Source organism: Sceloporus undulatus, chromosome 4 (assembly GCF_019175285.1).
Source record: "Sceloporus undulatus isolate JIND9_A2432 ecotype Alabama chromosome 4, SceUnd_v1.1, whole genome shotgun sequence".
Lineage (NCBI taxonomy): Eukaryota > Metazoa > Chordata > Lepidosauria > Squamata > Phrynosomatidae > Sceloporus > Sceloporus undulatus.
The window spans coordinates 205660743-205682360 of NC_056525.1; the positions used below are offsets into that span (position 1 = coordinate 205660743).

The window sequence follows — 21618 nt, forward strand, 5'->3', positions numbered from 1 at the left end:
CCCCTTGGCTACGTCCCTGTTGTTGGGAATCCTCTTTTTCCCACCCTTTTTGAAGATGGGGACAAGGTGTGCCCTCCTCCAGTCTGTTGCCCTCCTCATGGGACAGACCATTTGCATCCTTGCAAGCATGTTAGTTTGCGTTTTCTAGTTTGATGCATTTGTACAGACGTCCACTTTGAGGCTCCTTAGCAGGCCCTCTCTTTCCATGTTGTGCTCCTGACTTTTATGTAAGGCTAGTTCTGTGAGGCTGGGTGGCAATCCGTGACTGGCTGTGAAAGACCCCAAAGAAGAAGAAAGCCCAAGCCAGCCTCGCTGGGGACCTTTGAAATTAAAGCCCAGCCCTCTCAAGCTGGGAGAGCTCCCAATGAGCCCTGAACCGACTCCAAAGGCGCCTCCTCTTCCTCAGCCCTTGTGTGTGTGGGAAGCAAGCGGCTGTTGGCACAGGCCCCTGTTCCCAAGGCTGGGCTTCCTTTGCTTTTTCCTGAGCCTTGGCGAAAGGGCTCCAGTCCCAGGCGGGAGACAAAAGCTTTGGATGAATGGCCAAGGGCTGCTGCTGCTGCTCCCAGCCTCCCAGCCACACAAAGGGAGCCAGGGACCACTCACGGCCTCCCTCCCTCCCCCTTCCTCCCAGCCTGGGTCCCTCTGCCTTCATGGTGGAGAGGGAAAAGGCCATTGCAAAGTAGGGCAGGGAAGCCTAAAGAGCCCCTCTTCTTCTGCCCCTTTCTCCATCAGTAGGGAGCCTGGGAGCCCCTCAGCTCCAGCCCAGCCTTGGCTGAACTTTTCTGAAGGAGTCCTTTTCTTGTGAGGCATTCCTTCCTCCCTTCTTTCTCTCCTCCAAAGGGGAGACACCATGACCGAAGAGAGCAAAGGGGAAGGGAAAGGCGAGAGCGGGAAAGATGGGGAGAAGCAGCTTCGCCTCAGAGTCTGCGTCTTGAACGAGTTGCTGAAGACGGAGAGGGACTATGTGGGCACTTTGGAGTTTTTGGTCTCGGTGAGTGGCAAGCCCCCCTCCCTGCCTGCCTTCTCCTCCGCTGCTTCTGCTTCTGCTTCGCCTTGGCCTTTCTCTTTCTCCCTCCCCAACTTTGCTCCCTTGGGGAGGCCCTGAGGATTTGGGGGGCGATGGGAGTAGACACACTGAGAAACACTCACAACCCCTGGGGGTCCATCCTCCGAGGAGCCCAGGGAGCAGGGGAAAGGGCTGGGGGCGATGAGCAGCAGAGTCGGACTTTTCTCCCCCCCCCCCCCCCCGCCGCCCTTTGGCTTTTTTGCAGCTTTCCTTTTCTTGGGTTGACTTTCGCCTGTTCTTCTTGTGTCGCAAAGATCATGAAGCAGCCCAAACAAATCTCTTTTACAGCGCTGCAACCGTGAAAGCTAACCCCTTCTTCCAGTATCAGGTGACTTTTCTGGACACAGATCCTGGAAAGTAGAGAATGAGGTTGAGATACTGTCTGCCCTCCATATTCGCAGCCTTGAGACTCACAGCCTTTGATTATTCGCGAGGTCAAGGCTGCTAATGGGGGCATTCCTCCCCCCTTTGCCTACCTGACCTCTCCTTGGCAGCCCAGGGAGAGAGAGAGGGGGAGGCCAAGGCAGGAAGTGCCTTGTCCCCCCCCCCCCAAGACTCTTCTCCTTCCCAGCCTCTCCTTGGGTCTCCCAGAGTTTAGGGGTAGGGAGTTAAAGGGTCTCAGAGGGGCCAAGGTACCTCTTGCCTTCTCCTCCCCATCCTCTCCTTGGGTCTCCCAGGGAAAGGCTTGGGGAGGCCAAGGGTCTGAGAGGAGCTTGCCTTGCTCTCCCTGATCCTCTCCTTGTGTTGCCCAGGGAAAGGATGGGGAGGAGAAGGGACAGGGAGCCGATGAAAGGGTCAGGAGGGTGGGAAAAAAGGAAGGTGCAGCGCTGCTCCTCTTCCCTTTCACTGGCTTCTAAGTGGGGGATGGAGTTATTCATGATATTTGTATATTTGCAGGGGTCTCATTCCCCTAAACCCTGTGAACATGGAGGGAGGACGGTACAGTGAATGAAGTTAAGGTATTCAGTGAATGAAATTGCAATATACAATAGACAGTGAATGAAGTTGAGATATACAATATTTGGCAGACAGTGGGTTTTTTTTGGGGGGGAGGGGGAAAATGAAACGAAGGTTAGAGTTTGAGCTCCTAAGGTGTCCGTCTGTGCCTTGACTATACTCCTTGAAATACAGGATTCTTGGAGGGGGTGTCACACAGCCAGAGGGGAATTGCGCAAGGATGGGGGTGCCTGAGAAACAGCATCTGTTCAGTATTAAAGCCATGTGTAACATTCACCTCTTCTTCCCTTTGCCTGTGCCTTGCCACCCAGCAGCCTCTTACTCAAAATCTTGTTTTTGGAATACATGGATGACTGAAGGCTTGTATCCAGTTCTCACCACACTTAAAAGTAGATCTGCTGATATCAGTGGACTTCAGTTGATCACAATTGAATGTACATCCTCTGTGTGGTGGTGGTTTGCCAGTCATTTCTGACTTATGATGACCCTGGTGACTGGTGAGCCATTGTGGGGTAGTAGTTTGAGTGTTGGGACTACAATGCTGCAGACCAGGCTTTGATTCCTAGCTCAGCCATGAAACCCACTGGGTGGCCTTGGGCAAATCACACTCTCTCAGCCTCAGGGGAAGGCAATGGCAAACCTCCTCTGAACAAATCCTGCCAAGAAAAGCCCATGATATGGTCACCTTAGGATTATCATAAGTTTGGAATGGCATGAAGGAACACAACACACATACACACACATGGTGAACTGATCACAGGGTTTTCTTGCAAAGTTTCTTCAAGGGGTTTGCCTTTGTCATCCTCTGAGGCTGAGAGAGTGTGACTTGCCCAAGGTCACCCAGTGGGATGTCTCCAGAGTCATACACTAATTAATGCTCAAACCCCTACACCAAGGGCCATCCAGTCCAACCCCCCATCATACAGGAAGACATACTCAAAGCATCCCTGACAGATGACCATCCAACCTCTGCTTAAAGACCTCCAGGGAAGGAGACTCCACTACACTCCGAGGGAGTGTGTTCCAGTGTCCAACAGCTCTTAGTGTCAGGAAGGTCTTCCTAACGCTGAGCTGGAATCTCTTTTCCTGTAGTTTGCATCCATTGTGCCATGTCCTATTCTCTGGATCAGCAGAAAACAAGCTTGACATCCCTTCAAATATTTAAAAAGGGCTATCTCTTCACCCCTTAACCTTCTCTTCTCCAGGCTAACCATACCCAGATCCCCCAGTCTCTCTTCATAGGGCATGGTTTCCATATCCCTCACCATTTTGTTTGCTTACTCAATGCTGTGACTTGCTTATAAAAAGCACCCTCTGTCTATAAGATGGCATGCAGTTTTAGCAACCTCAGTGGAGCAATTGAGTTGTGTGTATGTGCCTTTAATTTACCTATTGACTTATGGTGACCTCATGAATATGAATCTCATAAGGTTTTCTTAGGCAAGGAATCATCAGAGATGATTTTGCCAGTTCCTATATCTGAAGTATAGTCTACATCGTCTGGTATTTCTTGACAGTCTCCCATCCATATACTAATCAGGGTTGATCTTTCTTAGATTCTAAGATCAGACCTTCCCCCCACCCCCAGCATTTGCTTTACTAGGAATTAATGTGACAGAAAGGACTTGTGCCTTTGGGTTTTGTATTTTCCTTCTGAAAGCAAGCAGGGAAGGTAGATCTTCCCATGTTGGCTGATAAAATAAACATCACTGCATTATCTCCCTAACCCATTTACACATTTATCAGCAGCATCACTTAAGAAGATTTTGGTATAAACAAAACTCAAGTTAATTTTGTAGAGTGCCTGTCATAACAGCACTCACATTTTTCCTCATTCCCCCCACCCCCATCCTGTCTGAAAGGAAAAATCTTTCAAGCAGCAAACTTCCTGTTAGTTTTCAGAAAGATGTGAACTTTCTGCTTATTATCATGCAGGAGAAAATTCTCAGCTTGGTTTTTGGCAAGAATGAAAGCAATGATGCTGAAATAAAATATGATTTATAGAAAAGCCTCATAGCATTTGTTAATCTCTATATAATTATGAAAAAATACATAGATCACAGTATTTGGTCTGTATAATTTAATTGTAACCCACTGTTTAGACATTTATCTTAACTTTATACAAAAGCTGACTTTTAAGATTTTGGGGTTTTTGTTTTCAGTGGAATGAAGAAAAAAACATATTGTGTTTAACAACTATGAAGATATTGCTATATGTAGGATAATTGGAGCTTCCACAAGTATGCAAGGCTTGTTTGTTCCAATGGCATTGGCACGCATGTTGAACTTGTTTAGAGGCAGGACCAGAATGTTTCACCTATTAGCTTTTTTATGGGGAGAGATCACAGTTTAGTTTGAGAACAACAGTTTTCATGCAAAAGTAAAGAGGTTACATTTCTGGTATTAAAAAGGAAAAGTAGCAGGAAATGTGAAAGATTTCTGCCACAAGCCCAGTAAAGCCTTGCAGAGTGAGAACAATCCACAGGCCCAGTATTGTCTACTCCAGGAGAAGGGAACCCATCCTTCTCCAGAAATTGTTGGGCAATTACCCATCATTACTATTGACAAGGCTGGCAAGAATTGGTGGGAACTGGAATCAAAACATTGTGAAGGCCACTTCTTCTTCTCTGTTGTTACATAATCCTGGATTAGACCGGGAAGGGGGGGGGCTGAATCTGCATGGCAGAAATAATGCCTTTTGAGACAGCTTTAACTGCCATTGCTTCTGGGATTTGTAGTTTGTTGTGGCACCAGAGCACTGTGACAGGCTAAATATCTCACAAAACTGCAAACCTCAGAACTTCATAGCATTGAGCCATGGCAGTTCAAGCGGTCTCAAACTGCATTATTTCTGCAGTGCAGATTCAGCCTTAGTCTTTGGAATTCACTTCTCAGGTGGAAATTTGCAAATAAACTCATACAACGTTTTTGAGGTGGCTAGCAGGAAAGAGGTTCAAGGTGCTTCAATATTACATTGAAAATTAAATTTAAAATTAATTTTGGCTGTATTAAAAGACAGCTCATGAATAATTTAGAACGGCAGAAGAGATGGAAACTCATTGTTCAGAACTTGGCCTCTTCACCTCCAGCTTCATCTCATGGCACCTCCCATTAGCTCTCTGATCAGATCTTCCTCCCTTCACAGCAAAGTTCAGCTCTCAAGAAGCAGCTGTCAAGATGTTGCAGTCTGTTGCTATGCTTAGAAAATGAGCTGCCCATCTTCCTCTTCTTTATCATTTAGCCTTGGCAACAACACTGATTTTTATTTTGCCTGCTTATACTGGGTGGTGGTACATATACCAGTCCTCTTAGAGGAGTGAGTGCATGTCCTTGCTGATTCATTCTTGGGTCCCTGCTCTGTAACTATTACATCTGCTTTGGTAAAGCCAGCAGAGCTTTTGGAGAACTCAACTTTCTGCTTTTGGAGATCTCAACTGACCTCTTTAGTGGTGCTGATGATTTGAATGTTCTCATGAATATACATATTGTGTGTCAGAATATTATTTGAAGAAGATAGTCTGAAAATTGTTACCCCCATCTTGAATTATCTATTTGACATGTGCTCAGCTTAGCACTGTGTCTGAATCTGCACTGCAGAAATATTGCAGTTTGACACTGCTTTAACTGCCATGGGTCATTGCTATGTGATTCTGGGATCTGTAGCCCTCTTTGTCAGAGGTCTGGTGCCATACAAAACACGAACCCCAGGATTCCATAGGATGGAGCCATGGCAGCTAAAGGGGTGTCAAAACTGAATTATTTCTGCAGTGCAGATTCACCCTATCTGTAATCCTATATATGGAGATTATTGCACCACCTTTCCTCCCACGCTGGACACAGCGTGCAAACTTAAATAGGTGGATTTTATCCCCCCCCCTCCCCGCCCCCGTGCCCAGACACTAGACATCCTGTACCTGCACCTTTTAAAGAATGGAAAAATCTCATTCTTTAAAAGATGCAGAAGTCCGGATCGGTTACAGGATGCCTACTGTCCAGACACAGGTGTGTGTGATAAAATCCGCCAATTTAAATTTACATCCCATATCTAGCGTGGGAGGAAAGGCGGTGCTATTATCTCCATATATAGGATTATACTTCACGTACTGTATTTATGTTACATAGGATGCCATTAATTGCCAACTTAAGTTAAAGTGCAGGACATTTTCTAGCTTGTGAAACACTTTATGCATATTTAGCAATAGATGATCATTGTGTTTTAAATATTAATAATATATCCATAGAACTTGTGAAGTGGGCTGAGGGCTTTGGAGAATACACCAAGCATTTTTAAAAAATATTCTGTTGTTTCCGATGTTTTGAAAATTAAACATTTGGACTACTGATCATTTATGACTCAACAACATTGAAGGAACAATGTTTTCCCCAAATATAGTCCAGTATTAAAGAGGACACACGGTTTATTACTACAGACAGAAAAGCATTCAAGTCTTCAGACCAATCTTCAAAATTAAAAGAGTCACTAAACACATTGCAAGGTCCAGATGGAAATAACAGAATTTCAACAACTTTTTGTCATGCATGTGGGTTCCAAATCAGGATTCATGGGATAGCTCAGTAAAAATAGCAGCAGATGAGTTGGTTTGGTGCTATAACCAAAGGGTATACTATATACAAAGTGAATAAAAAGTCAGTGGCATTAAAATAAGAGGATGGGGGAAGGGAGATCTAAACAGCAATCAATCAAGATGACATCTGCTGCCTTGGACACTCTGCCCAAAATAAGGAAACCACATAGGCGGGTTACAAACCGCCATAAAATACGTATTGACTACGCATTAGGGTTAGGAAGGGGCGGTGCTTCCGCACCCCCCTAACTCTAGTACGTAGTCAATACGTATAATATGGCGGCGGCCGTTCCACATGGCTGCCGCCATATTGACGTAGCGGATGCTGTGCGTCCGCACTTCGCGCGGCGCTTATGACGTCGTGAGTGCGCCATTGGCGCCTCGCGGCATCATAACCATGCCGCAGGAAGAAGCTCCATTTTGGATCTTCTTTTTTGCTCCACGAGGGAGTCGCGCAGTTTGGCTGCTGCAGCTCCCTCGCGGAGCAAACAGCAGCGCCGGCAGACTGCCGCAAAGCGGCGGCCTGTAACACTCCATAAACATTAAGATAAGTTAGAAATGAGAAGCATGCCGAGAGCCTCTTCTCTTGGTATGTTTTTGCATCACCCATTTATTTTCGGGGAGGAAGGAAAACAAGCTGTCTCTCTGTCCTTACTGCTACACACCTGTAAAGAGAGGAATGATTACCAGAAGAATCCCAGCCACTTACTCATCAGCAGATCTCTTGACTTTTGCCATTTTCCAACCACTTGATTTATCATTTTGAAGAACTGCAACCTTGTTACAGGATTCCCCACATGGAAACTGCAGCTTTGAACATACATATGAGCCACTCATCTTTAAAGGTACAGTGCCTTGCAGAAGTATTCATTCCCCACTTTAACCCCCCCTCCGTATTTTGTTGTGCTATGAGGTAGAATTGAAATAGATTTAAATGTCATTGTTACCACTGGATGTAGACAAGATTCTCAATGCTGTGAAGGTGCAAAATATTTTTACTGTGTGGCAAAATTAAGTAAATAAAAGCAAACTGGCTTTCTGTGGTTACATAAGTGTTCATCCCACACCTAAATATACTTTGCTGCAACTCACTGCCTCCAGAATTCAGAAAGGTAGTTGAATGTAGTAGCCCACATGTGCCAATCCCAGATGAAATCAAATTAAATATGGGAATGCTCCATATCATAAAGACCAAGGAACTATCAAACCAAGTTCTGGGTGTTCATGATGATGATATTCATTTCTACCTACCCAGGGAAGCTGTTTCAGGTCTAAATCAGTGCCTGTTGGCAACAATGGAATACATGAGGGCAAATAAACTGAAGCTTGATCCAGACAAGTCAGAGGTACTCCTGATCAACTGAAATGCAGATCAGGGAATAGGGACTCAGTCTGGGTGGGATGGAGTTACTAGAGACAGAGGTTGAAAATTTGAGTGTACTCCTGAACATCTGAACCTGTATGCTTGTGTATTGACAGTTGCCAAGAGTCCATTTGCAGAATTAAAATCAATGTGCAAAGTGAACCTGTTCTTAGGGACAACTGATTTGTTCATGGGGTTATATGCTTTAACTACATCACATTTATATTACTGTGATATACTCTATGTGATGTTTCCCTTGAAGAATATTTGGAAACTTCAGCTTGTTCAAAGACCCGCAGCCAGATTTTTAATGGGGGTGGTTTTAGGGAGCCCACAACTCCCCTTTACAACAGCTCAACTGGCTCCCAGTATGTTTCTGGGCATATTTCAAAGTGCTGGTGATGGAAAAGTGTAGTCTGGATCCAGCTATATGAAGGACCACATCTTCCCCACGAGCCCTTCTGAGTTCTAAGAAGTGAAGCTTCTCTCAGTTCTTCCACCTCTACAGGCATATTTATAGAGAATGCAACGGAGAGTCTTCTGCCTGACTGCTCCCAAACTCTGAAACTTTTTAGGGAGTTTAGTCTAGCTTCTTCCTTGCTTTCCTTTCATCAGGTGAAGACCTTTTTATTCCTCCAAGCTTTGCAAATCTAATTGTTGTATAAGAAAATGACTTTTAAAAAAAGTATACTGTAATAGTCTTATTCATTGCTTTTGAATCAATGTTTTGAATAGTTTTAATTCTTAGGCAGTTTAATCTTCCTTTAATATAACTTTCTGTATGCTATGTGTTTTTTTATTTGCATTTACACACACATATATATATATATATATATATATAATTTTTTAGTCAAGATTACAAACATCAATATTCTGTCAAAGTAGATTTCTTAAATATACATACAGTATAAAAATAGTTCACCCTAAACATGCTATATCAATATATTCACCTTTTGTGAATTATTACCACCACCTCCTCTCATTTGATTGATATTTAAACCAAACAATCCTGTGTGTGAAATAGTCAGTAAATTTCATTTTCGAAAATATAAAACTGGTATCTTTGTGTGTTCGTCCCTAGTTTCTTGAGTATTACTTAACATGACATAAGTTATTTGTGTGCCTTCAAGTTGTTTCCAACTTGTGGTGACCCCATCACAGAGTTTTCCTAGCAAGTTTCTTTAGAGGGGGGTTGCTATTGACATCCTCTGAGGCTGAGAGAGTGTGGCTTCTCAAGGTCACCCTGTGAGTTTACATTCGAACCCTGATCTCCAGAGACATAATCCAGTGCTCAAACCACTGTGGATGGATGGGGTGAGAGATAGATGGAGCTAGATCCAGGTGAATCCTTTCAGAGAAACTAGGCCAATATGGAGCCCAACTCTTCCTTTGGTACCTGCTTTACTTCTGCTTACTTTTATCATACCACCTTTTTATCCTCTCTTATTTATCAGTTTGCATACACACCCCAAGTTCTTTCCTCAGAGAGAAATTATTATTTCAGTTGTGTCTGTTCTCTGACAATGGAATTTTGATAATCCACTTATGCGGGTTTCCCGATTTAATCACCATTATATATTGATCCCCTAAGTTGCAAGTGGTCTTTTGGTACTGATTTCATTGTAAGATAAGGGGTTTGGGACAGATTGTGCTGTAACACTGTGTCAAAAGACTGTGCCCCTTAATATACCGGAGGTAATTAAGACTCTTCAAAGCATTCTCTTGCTTATGCTGAAAAGCTGAAAGCACGAAAACATCAACATGCATCCAGTCCCTAGACTTAGTAAACAGGAAATAAAAATAAAGTAAACATTGAACTCTTAGCCTTAAATGTTGAGGATGCTTGGACAGAATTTACAACCATATCTGTAATATGTATCTAAAGTTTAGTTGATAAGATTTCACATTATCTGGCAGCAGTTCAAAGGCAGTAGCTGCTTTAGACTGTTTCAGAAAAAAAGATTCTTGGGTCATCTTAAAGACTAACACAAATGCTATCCTTAATTGGTACAAATAGAGAGCAATAGATTGTTAGAGAAAATAAAAAGGAAACGAGCCCCGAAATACTACATAAATTTCATGGCAACCCACTGTTTACCATTTGTTTTCTGTGTTTTTGTGGACAGGGGCCAGGCAAACAGAAGTGGGTGAGCATTGGAAGTAAGTACTTAATAGGAAGAAAATCATCTCATTTGAAATGTGGTGCTGGAGAAGAGTTCTGCAGATGTTAAATGGGTCCTAGAGCAATTCAAGCCTGGACTCTCCCTTGAAGCCAAGATGACTAAACTCTGGGATCGTTCCCACTTACCTATAAAGCGGGTCATGATCCAAATTTAGGGTGCATCATTCCCACTGAAGCTTGAATTTAATCTCCATTACCCCTCATTCGTTCCCACAGCATCTCGAATTAGAATCGAATTAAAATGTTTAAACCGGATTATCAGCCCATAATTCGGTTTAAAAAAATAGTAGTTTATAATGCGAGTTATTTTTGAAAGCGGGGTACGATTCACTGTATCTGAATGGGAACAAAAGGGTGTCTGATTTGGGAACCTGGAGATGGGAGGAGCAGTGCTCAAGGAGCTGGCCTGGGGGTGTCACCCTCTTTGGTCTCTTTCTGCATCGCCAGTGCCATTTTCTTCAGTTCGCATAGACTTCCCCCTGGTGGATTGCAACCTCCCCTCTGCTCCTCATTCATAGATCGATGTGTGAGGAGAGCCATTGAACACCATTTTAGCCTTTTCTTTTTTCTTTTTTCACCTCTGCCTGAGTGCCTGAGCAGCAGATGGGCTTTGCAGTACATCCCTGCTTGATCGCCCCTCAGACAGCCCAGGGAGCAATGGGGGAGGCAAAACGATTTTTGGGAAAGGAGACTCCTTCCAGAGGAACTATGGGATGGGTTTTTGCAGGACATCCCTGCTTGATCGCCCTCCAAACAGCCCAAGGAGAATTGGGGGAGGCAAAGCGATTTTGGGAAAGAAGGCTCATTCCAGAGGAACTATGGGATGGGCATTGCAGGACATCTCTGCTTGATCGCCCTCCAAACAGCACAAGGAACAATGGGGGAGGCAAAGTGATTTTGGGAAAGAAGACTCATTCCAGAGGAACTATGGGACAGGCATTGCAGGACATCCCTGCTTGATCGCCCTCCAAACAGCCCAAGGAGCAATGGGGGAGGAAAAGCGATTTTGGGGAATGGAGAGCCTGGACGTCCAGGGATCTGAGGGGGGGATCGAGCCTTATCTTCTCTCTTCCCCAAAGATTCTCTTCCCAATAATGAAGCCCGCTGCCTCCTCCTCCTTGATCCGATTTGCCAAGCCTCCTTCTAGTCTGGAGAGACACAACAGAAGAGCCTTGGATGCAGTCAATTTTCATTGCTGCCACCCCCAAAAACCCCAAGATTGTGACGTCTGAAGCCTACGCACTTGATTGACCGCTTGTGGACACCAACATTGAATGGGAGCAATCCGCTTTAAAATAAAGCTATTTAAAATAAATGGGGACGAAAACAAGGTTTAAATGAATTGAGGTAATTTGCCCCTTTTGGTAATGGAAACGATGGGAAAAATTCGAATTACTCCCTGAATATAACCCGAATCAGAATCGCTCCAATATAATCCTTTTTATCTGCCAAGTGGGAACGCCCCCTAAGACTATTGTACTTTGCTGATATCATGAAAAGTCATGGCGTATTAAAAAAGACAATAATTCTTGGTTAAGGTAGAAGGCAGTAGGACAAGAAGAAGACTGCATCCCAGGTGGTTATACTCAATTAAGAATGCCATGGTCCTAAGTTGACAAGACCTGAGCAGGGCTGTTGGTCATAGGCTGACTTGGAGGTCTCTCATGCATAGGGTCACTGTAAGTCGAAGTTGATTTGACGGCTGTTAACAACAAAGTTACAAGAAACTAGCTATTTGCAATAGCTAAGGCAAAGTTGGTCATATTATAATGGTAACTTAAATAATCTTGCAGTATAAGTTTATTATGTTTTAGTATTATAGTTACTTCAGTGAAGCCTTACTACTTAGGGATGGGGTGGCTTGCTGCATTCCTGTGCACTCTTGTTAAGTAACTAAAATAATTATGTTAGTTACTCTTAAGTAAGCATTAGTTTTTTTTAAAAAAAAAAGAACAACCATGGTAATTTACTAATGAGGGCCTCAGAATAGTAACTATAACCAATAAATAAATAAATAAACTTTTGAACTAGGGGAAAGGGATGCCATAACATGGGCACCATAGGGCACCATAGGGTAGTTATGAAAACTTATTTAGTTGTATCTGTGCACCTGTTGTCCAGAACTTTTCAGATTTTCTGGAGCCAATCAAAAAAATAATTATATCATAGATAGCAACTTCCTCAACAGGCCATTCTCCCGAATAGAGAGTTTGTGCTTGTTTCTGCAGTTAAAGTAAGACTTATAACTGAAAGAGAGGTTTATATTTCCATATGTGACATGCTCCTTCATGACCCACAAGTCTCCAGATTCTTTTAACATAGGCAAGACCAGTGGACATCTTGTGGGAGAAATGAAGCATGATACCTGACCTCAAGGAGCCAGTGCTGCTGGTAAGATTTACAGGACCAAAATATACGAGGAGGAAATATTTAGTTTTCTTTTACATGCACTGCTCTCCACCCTTCTATATCTGCTTGTAATTGCAAATCAAAGAATCAGGAACATAAGGAGATTAACAAATAGAACTAAAGCAAATTAATGGATACTGAATCATTGGCCAGTTTTCTGTGATTTTACAATGGAAAACAAAACAAAACAAAAAGCTTTAATATATGTTGCCTATTTACAAAATGTTTGTAGTTGTATTGGTCAGTTAGAATAAATATAAATAAAAACATTGATGGGATAATTTTGTTACTAGGAAAAGGAAACATTTACAATATAGCAAGCTTTTCAGGATTCTTCATTGGGCTGGATGTTATGCTAGTAAAATATTGCTGCCTTCCAACAAATAGATAGGAAGCAAAAGGAAGTGATTCGTGGAATCCTAGAAGAACGTCTTTATGGGCATAATTTCAGAAATGTAAAAAAAATGTAATTTAAGAATTAAACAGAAATATTTCATGAGTCATGAAATTGTATATGTAGGATGGGATTGTGGTGTATGCGGACCTGTTACCAGTTTTTATTGTGTTCCAGAAATTAATGCTTGGACTGTGCTTTCTCATGTTGCTTGCCCTAGAAAAGAACCTTTCCACAAGTCTGTTTAAGTAGTTGTGCTAGGGAGCTGTTTAGAACTTCCTTCATAAATCTGTTGTTAACAATACCTGTGTGGAAATTTAGAGCAAGGGTTCAGCAGATAACATAGTTGACAGCTAATTTGTCTTACAAAGTAGATTCTAGACTAGCAGATTGATTATGGTATGCATTTTTATAATTTTTACTGCAAGATTCTGTTCTTCTCATCAACTGTGTAAACATTTTTCCTCATCCTTCCATTTTTTGATTCGTGTATTAAGAGAAAATATATAAATTATTGAAGACTTTAGCATTATAGCCTATGAAGTAGAGGATGGAAGGCTATAACTCTGCTGCTAATTGTTCAAACACTGACAATTCTTTAAAATTCATACACCAACCCCCTACTTTATCTTATTAAAAGGGTGTAGTAGAAGTGACTAGCTACTATTTATTCCATCCTTTCAGCTACTGGTCTTAAAACAAACAATGTCAGTGTAGTGGTAAATCAGTTTAGGTTTTAGTGGAAAACTTAAAAGTGCTTTCTAAAGTGCTAAATCTATTTTGGGGATAGGGCTCAGCAGAACCGTGGACAGATGCTTTAAAATTCAGAGCAGCTTCACCACCACAGTGACATGGAGGACACCAGCCACCTCAGTAGAAAGCTAACACTAACATTTGTTAAGTTACATAAGAATTAGGCCCGAGACAAACAGGTGGGAAGCGGCGTGCCAGCGCTGATTCTAGGGTTTGGGAGCGCACACCAACTGCATGCTACCAAACCCTAGTCCGTATGGATGCTGCCATCATGGCGCCCCCCGTCCCCACGGGGGCAACCATGTTAACGCAGATGTGGTGCTGCATCCGTACCTCTGGGTGCTGCGCTTGTGTCATTGATGTGCCACAGTGTGCTAATGGTGCACTGATGGTGGCGCCCGCACTTGCCAAAAGAACCCGCTTTTAGCAGGTTCTTTTTGCTGTGGAGTGAGCCCGCGTGGTTTGGCTGCTGTGGGCACCCTCGGGAGCAAAAATGAGTGGCTCCAGGCTGCCCTTTGGGGGCGGTCTGTTGAGCTCCTTACTCCAGGAATACAGACTCACATAAGGCAGTACAGGATCAGTGATGTTTCCTGGCCACAGGCACTCTATACTATCCATGAGAGTTTGCTTTTGAAAGACCAAAGGAAAGTACTGGTGCATAAGACACAAGCACAAGTGGTGGCATTTCACAACATCATTGTGATTATCAAGTATGTCTCTTATAGCATTGTCATTAGCTTCCAGTTTTTTCATTTTGTGGAATTTGGTCCAAAATTAAATTTTCTTAAATCTCATCCTAATCTGGTGTTGTTTTTTTTAAAAAGTGAATATAAAATACGCATGTTAACTTTTTCATAGTTTTGCCAGCCAACTGTTCTATAATTATAGATTTCCATCATCCTGTTAAAAATATGACACACTAAACAATTTGTCCAAAATCCTGATCTTTAACAAGTATTTCAAGTGTCCTACTAGGTGCTATTTCTGGTTCAAAAAGTAGTCTGCATCCCAAAGGTCTATTTCCTTTCCTAGGTTTCATGAATAGGTGTGGGAGAGAGGTGAGTATTGTCAGCATATTTAAAAGGGGGCAGGACATCCCTGGAGATAGCTAAAGGTCTGGGAGTGTGGGGGAAGAGTAGTAACAGGCGTCTCTCCGCATGTCCTCAGAGAGGGCACATGTGCCATAGGTTCGCCATCATGGTTCTATAACTACAGAATTATTTCTCTAATTTCTGGCAACCAACATTAACACTAGTTAACAACACTAGTGATGCCTTAGACAGATTCGATCCTGAGAAACACTCTCAGCTTCAACTTCTTACTATATTAAGTTCAAAGTAGATTTAATATCCCCATTAAGAGGGCCATCAGTGAGCTACCTCATTCCGCAACACTACCACAGTGATATGAATGGTGATGCATTTGGAAATAAGACAAAGCTAGAAGGGTAAACACCATTTATGTAGAGTTCTTTTCTGCACAAGAAATTGAGCTGAAATCCCCATGAATTTTGGTATACTTGTAGTAGAGCTCTCCTCTGATCACCCACCTTATCCTACCAAAAAATGCTGCTAGTTCTTTCTGCCACTAAGGAGCAAGGCCTTCCATCTTCAATTAGAAAAGCAGGTGAGCGAGGTGTTCATTAAGGCCTTGAGTGTCAAAAATGAGTAGAAAGATGAAAGGAGCTATCTTCCATGAGGACCCGAGGAATATGACAATATATAAAACTTTAGGCTTAGTCTTAAAAAATCCTCATCAAACTAACCTCAGATTTTAAAAGATTGTTTGGTTTGGTTAAACCAGTTCCAGATTGAACTGTGGAGAGTTTGCTCAGCTTTATAAGGAAATTTCAGAAAGTGCTGGGTTTTTTTTTTAAAAAATAGTGTTTCCTTTTACATAGTTTTAAAGGAGAGATCAAAGATGTATTGTTCAGTACCTCTCTTAGTGGTAGTGCTGGAATTAGTAACCGAGGCCTGAAGCAGATGGACCAAAAAACTTGTGGCAGGGCTGCACCAGTACCATTTGTGTTGTAGCCACAGTGACTGCACATGCCCAGCCCCAATCCTGGCCACCATGGAGGACTTGAACTGGGCCGCTGAAAAGGAGCGGATTTTTCCACTCCTTTTTGGCCCAGTTATTTTCTAAAGATGAGGTGGCATGGTTTCCCACCACATTTGAGATGTGCATCATCTAAATGCTATGCCCTGAATGCAGCAGGAAACCATGTCATTTGGTCCATCTATTTCAGGCCTAAGTCCATAGAGAACAGCAAGCAGCAGTAGGTTTTTATTCTTACTATTGCATGAAAATATCTGTGTGTTGACCTATAGAACTGATAATCTGTTCCGGGTTAAGGATAACCAGAAATTGTAATATTTGCTGAGGAGGATGCTCAGCAGCTTGAGGAACACTTATGTAGGCAAAAGTTTTATTTCTTCTTTTTGCAATATGAATAATTAAGCTGGACCCATGCTCCTAAGAGCTTCTATTCAGCTGTTCTTTTTCACAGTGTAATGCAATGTGTTTCTTGACCTTTCAAGACTTTCCCCCGTTTATGCCAGCAGAAAGTAACCAGGGAATTAAAGGTACATTTCTTACATGTCAGTTATCTTAGCATCTGCTTGTAGTTTATTCACAGAAAAATGTTTTTAAAGTATTAATCAATTTCTATTGTAATTTGTGACTGCATAATGGCATGCAAAATTACATATTGCTTTATGAAATCTTTTAAATGTGGCAGGGGAAGGACTTCAACTGGCTGTGACTTTTGATAAGGTTGTGCTATTTCCTTTTCCTTTGCTCAGTAACACACAAGTTGTATGGTTGATACATCATGTAAAGTCAAAAGGAAGTTCAGACACAATTACCATAGAAAGTAAAAATCTCTGCCATTCACTTCCAGCTTCTGCTGTTTTTAACTTGTTTGCTGCATAAGGAAAAAACGTGAATGGTTGCTTAGTCACTCGGAATTAAATATCAGTAGCACCATCTGCATTCTTTATTAACATAAAATAGTTATTCCCTTCTCATACATAAAAGGAAACAAAACTGCATTAACTTTATTTGCAGGAAGGCCATTTTATGCTGAGTCTTGGGCTGCACTTCAACTAGGAGCTAACAAAGTCTAAAATAGAATAGTCCCTCTATATATTTACTTTGGATCAAGTCACATTTCACTCTGTGAGATTTGCTTCCTTGTAAATGTGTTTGCTGTTATTGTTCTTGTTGTTAACTGCCCTCGAGTCTTCCTCGACTCATGGTGACCCTGTGGATGAGACATCTCATGTGTGGTCTTCCTCTCTTTCTTTTACCCTCAGCCCTTCCCAGCATTATTGTCTTTTCTAAGGAGTCATGCCATCTCATAATGTGGCCAAAGTACAACGGTTTCAATTTGATCATCTTAGCTTCTACGGGGTATTTCAGGCTTAATCTGTTCAGGGACTCGTTTGTTTGTCTTTTTTTACTGGCCACATTATCCTCAGCTCCAGTATCATATCTCAAATGAGTTTATCCATTTTTTTCACTGCCCAGCTCTCACATCTGTACATAACGATGGGTAATACAATGACTTAGAAGATTCTAACTTTAGTGCTCAGTAGTAATTTTACTCTTTTGGATCTTCTCTAGCTCTTTCATGGCTGCCCTTCCCATTCCTAGTCATCCTATCTCCTGAGTGAAGTCTCCCAAAGTATCAGAAATCTTTTAACAATTTCAATTCCCTCATTGTTTAATTAAATTTTATGTTGGTCCCCCATGGTAATTATGGCCAGATTTAAATGGGCCTTTGCACCGCCCCCGTTACATGCTAGGGGTTGGCCGAGGATGTAGTGTCCATACCGGCCTCACCCCTAGCACATGACGGGAGCGTCAAAATGGTGGCATCCTGTACACACGGGCGCCGCCATTTTGACGTGATGGACGTGTAGCATCTGCACGTCCCGGCGCCTTTGTGACACCACAAGTGCGCCATTGGCGCCTTGCGGCATCACAAAGGCACCGCAAAAAGAAACCGCTTTTTGCAGGTTCTTTTTGTTCCATGACGGAGCCACATGGTTTGTCCGCTGCGGCTCCCTCATGAAGCAAACCAGGGCGGCGGGAGACTGCCCTTTTTGGGCGATCTGTATCCTGCCTATGTTTGTTTTCTTTATGTTCAGCAGCATATTTGCTTTTGCACTTTCTTCTTTGACCTTTGTTCTGCTTATCTTAGCTTGTTGATATTCCTTCTTCCTATTGTCATTCCTCCTTATTCTACATCTAACCCTGCTCCTTGTATATCTTCTTTATACAAGTTGAACAAGTATAGCATAGCAATAGCAGTTTCATTTATATACAGCTTCATACCACACTAATCAGTCTCTAAGTGGTTTACAACTGTAAGCTAATTGCCCCCAACAAGTTGGGTACTCATTTTAGCGACCTTGGAAGGATGCCAGGACTCTGAGCCTCTGGCTGGTATTGAACTGGCTGCAATATTGGCATTTAACCACTGTGCCACCAGGGCAAGTATCATGATAGTATGCAGCCTTGCCTGATTCCTTTGCCAATTGGGGACCATTCTGTTTCTCGGTATTCTGTTCTTTCAGTAGCCTTTTGTTCTAAGTACAGATTTCTCATCAGGACTATCAGATGGAGTGGCATTCCCATGTCTTTGATGAGTGTTCCATAGCTTTTTGTGATCGATGCAGTTAAAAGCTTTGCTACAGTCTATGAAGCACATGATGATTGTCTTTTGGAATTCCTTGGTGCATGTATGTTTACAGTGTGGTCCCTAGTGCTTCCATCTTTCCTGAACCCTGCTTGCACACCTGGGATTTCTCTCTTTTTATGTGGTTGGAGTCTGCGCTGCAGTGTTTTAAGCATAATTTTGTTTGTGTGGGAGGTTGGTGCTATGGTCATGTAGTCGTTGCAGTCTCTTGTGTCTCCTTTTTTGTGGATGGGGATGTGTGTTGAGCATTTCCAATCTTTTGGCTATCATTTTATTTTCCATATTTGTTGTCATATCTTCGTTAACACTTGAGTTGATTATGTGTAGACTATAGCTTCTGCACAGTGGATTTAGCCCTTGGATACTATATTCAGGGCCCTCCTTTCTCATCAGAATAAACAGTGGTGATGGTAAAGGTATACATGAGGAGCTGTCTGTGGGGGCTACTGGGCATACAGACTTGCACCTAATGGTCCTTTTAACTAGCAGAGGATGACTTGTCCAAGGGGAGTATAATGTTCTCCAAATAATGAAGTATTTTAAAACAGTGATTACATATATTAATTTAACAAGTTGAGAAATTAACAAATTCTTAATTAACAAATAAAACAGCAAATTAATTTTCTATTTTTTTCATAATGATGTAAACTACAGCAATATGGAGGCAAGCTACAGCAAAAGAGATCCCCCCTCAATATTAGGAGGAACTTGATAAAAACATTTAGCGTGCTATGAAAAGGGAACATTCTTGGCTCGCTATTGTTACAATAGGAATAGAAAACAAAACTGTCAATATGACAGTGCCTTTATAAATGGAATACTTTTTAAATGAAATACAGTGGTGCCTCGGGATACAAAATGATCGGGTTACGAAATTTCCGGGATACGAAAAAGTTGGATTGGCAAAAACTGTTTCGGGTTACGAAATATTTTTCGGGTTACGAAATTCATTTCGGCGCAAAATTCAAATGCTGCAAAGTGCAGCTATAGGCTTTCCAGTGCTAACGGAAAAGTGTTTCGGGTTACGAAATTTTCGGGTTACGAAAGGAATGGCGGAACGAATTAATTTTGTAACCCGAGGCACCACTGTACTGTTTAAACAAGTTTCTGTCACTAATCCTCAAAAAAGATATAGCAGAATATGAAACAGTGCAGAAGAAGAGAACCAAAATGATCAAGGATATGGAACATCCCTCTCTCCTTTATGAAGAAAGGCTATATAATACTTGGAGCTTTTTAGCTCCGGAAAAAAAAAAGGTGAGTGAAATGGGATGCTGTAAGGCTGTATAAAATTTTGCACTGCTCTGGACATATTAGTAGAGAGATTTATTTCTCTGTCTTTCATAATAATAGAACATGGGGTGGAGCGGGAGGCTCAGCAAATGAAGTTGGATGGTGAAATGTTCAGGACAGATAAAAAGAAACACTTCTCACAGCTAGTTAAAAGATGTAGCGATGCTGCCTTTGTTGAGAAATTCATGGAAGATAAGGGTACTAATCATTATGACTATCCTTTCAATAGGAGTTGTTTGGATACATAAGCAAAAGGGTGTTATTGTATTAGCAATAGTAAGCATATTTTTGTATCACTTACTGATGTACTAAACGGTTTACAAAGTGTATGTAAGCTATTGCCGTATGCTGCTAAAATGAGGTGGGTACTCATTTTAGCAGCCTATGGAAGGATGCCAGGTTGAGTTGACCCAGAGGCCTGGCTGGTATTGAACTCACAATCTTGTGGTTTGTGAGTGAGTGGCTCCAGTGCAGCCATTTAACCAGTGCAGGCTCCTGTTCTGTTCTGGCTTCTAGACTTCCCATACGCATCTGGTTTGACTTTGTGGGAACACAAGATACCTTGGATCTGATCTGATCGATTACTCTTCTTATGTTCTTATAACTTGTAGAATCTGGTGGCTTCCACATCAGTGAGGCTTTGAATTTCATCTGGGCTTTATTCCGGACATTAAAGTGCCAAACCTGTTTTAGAGTTAGCTGTCAGAACTTTGGACAGCTTCTTTAAAATTCAGGCTAAAATCTATAGCAGATGAACCATGCCACTGACATGGATGTCACCAGCCATCAGTGCTCATAGCTCAATAAGGTAAAATAAAGTAAGGAGAGTATTGAAAATAAAATTGTATAGTGGGTACTTAGAGAAGTATTGAGGGCGATTCCATGGTCAGAAATACTAAAAGATAAAGGAGTTCAGGATGGATGGGAGTTTCTCAAAAGAGAGATACTGAAGGCACAATTTCAAACCGTTCCAGTGAGAAAGAAAAACGGGAGGTGTCTCAAGAAACCAGGATGGATGAATAAGGAACTTTCAACTGAGCTGAGTTTGAAACGGAACATGTATAAGAAATGGAAAAAGGGGGAAATCACAAAAAAGGAATTCAAAGAAATAGCAGGCATGTGTAGGGGTAAAGTCAGAAAAGCTAAAGCGCAGAACGAACTCAGGCTTGCTAGAGAGGTTAAGAACAATAAAAAGGGCTTTTTTGGATATGTCCGCAGCAAAAGGAAGAAGAAGGAAATGGTAGGGCCACTCCGTGGAGAAGATGGCAAAATGCTAACAGAAGACAGAGAAAAGGCCGAATTACTCAACACCTTCTTTGCCACAGTCTTCTCAGAAAAGGCAAAGGGTGCTCAACCTGAGGATAATGGAGCAGAGGACAGAATAGGGGAATTTCAGCACAGAATAAGTAAAGAGATAGTAGAGGAACACCTTGTTAATCTAAATGAATTTAAGTCTCCGGGACCAGATGAACTCCATCCAAGGGTATTAAAAGAACTGGCAAATGTAATATCGGAGCCATTGGCAATAATCTTTGAAAACTCCTGGAAAACAGGAGAGATCTCAGCAGACTGGCGGAGGGCAAACGTTGTCCCCATCTTCAAAAAGGGGAAAAAAGAGGATCCCAACAATTATTGTCCAGTTAGTCTGACATCAGTACTAGGAAAGATTCTGGAGCAGATAATTAAACAGAGAGTTTGTGAACATCTAGAAGGCAATGCCATAATACAAAAAGTCAACATGGGTTTCAGAGAAACAAGTCATGCCAGACAAACCTAATCTCTTTCTTTGATAAAATTACCAGCTTGGTAGATGAAGGGAATGCTGTGGATGTAGTATATCTTGATTTCACTAAGGCCTTTGACAAGGTTCCTCATGACATTCTTGCAAACAAGCTTGTAAAATGTGGGCT

At 42.1% G+C, this 21618-nt stretch overlaps 1 protein-coding gene across 1 annotated transcript in view; it reads left to right on the forward strand.

Annotated features, from left to right (window-relative positions):
• Window positions 1–442: 442 nt before the first annotated feature.
• Window positions 443–21618, forward strand: part of PREX2 (phosphatidylinositol-3,4,5-trisphosphate dependent Rac exchange factor 2) — a 176542-nt gene continuing 155366 nt past the window's right edge. Inside the window, 1 exon segment of the mRNA XM_042464860.1 lies at window positions 443–991. Coding sequence (XP_042320794.1) covers window positions 851–991 — 141 coding nt within the window. The 5' untranslated portion in view covers window positions 443–850.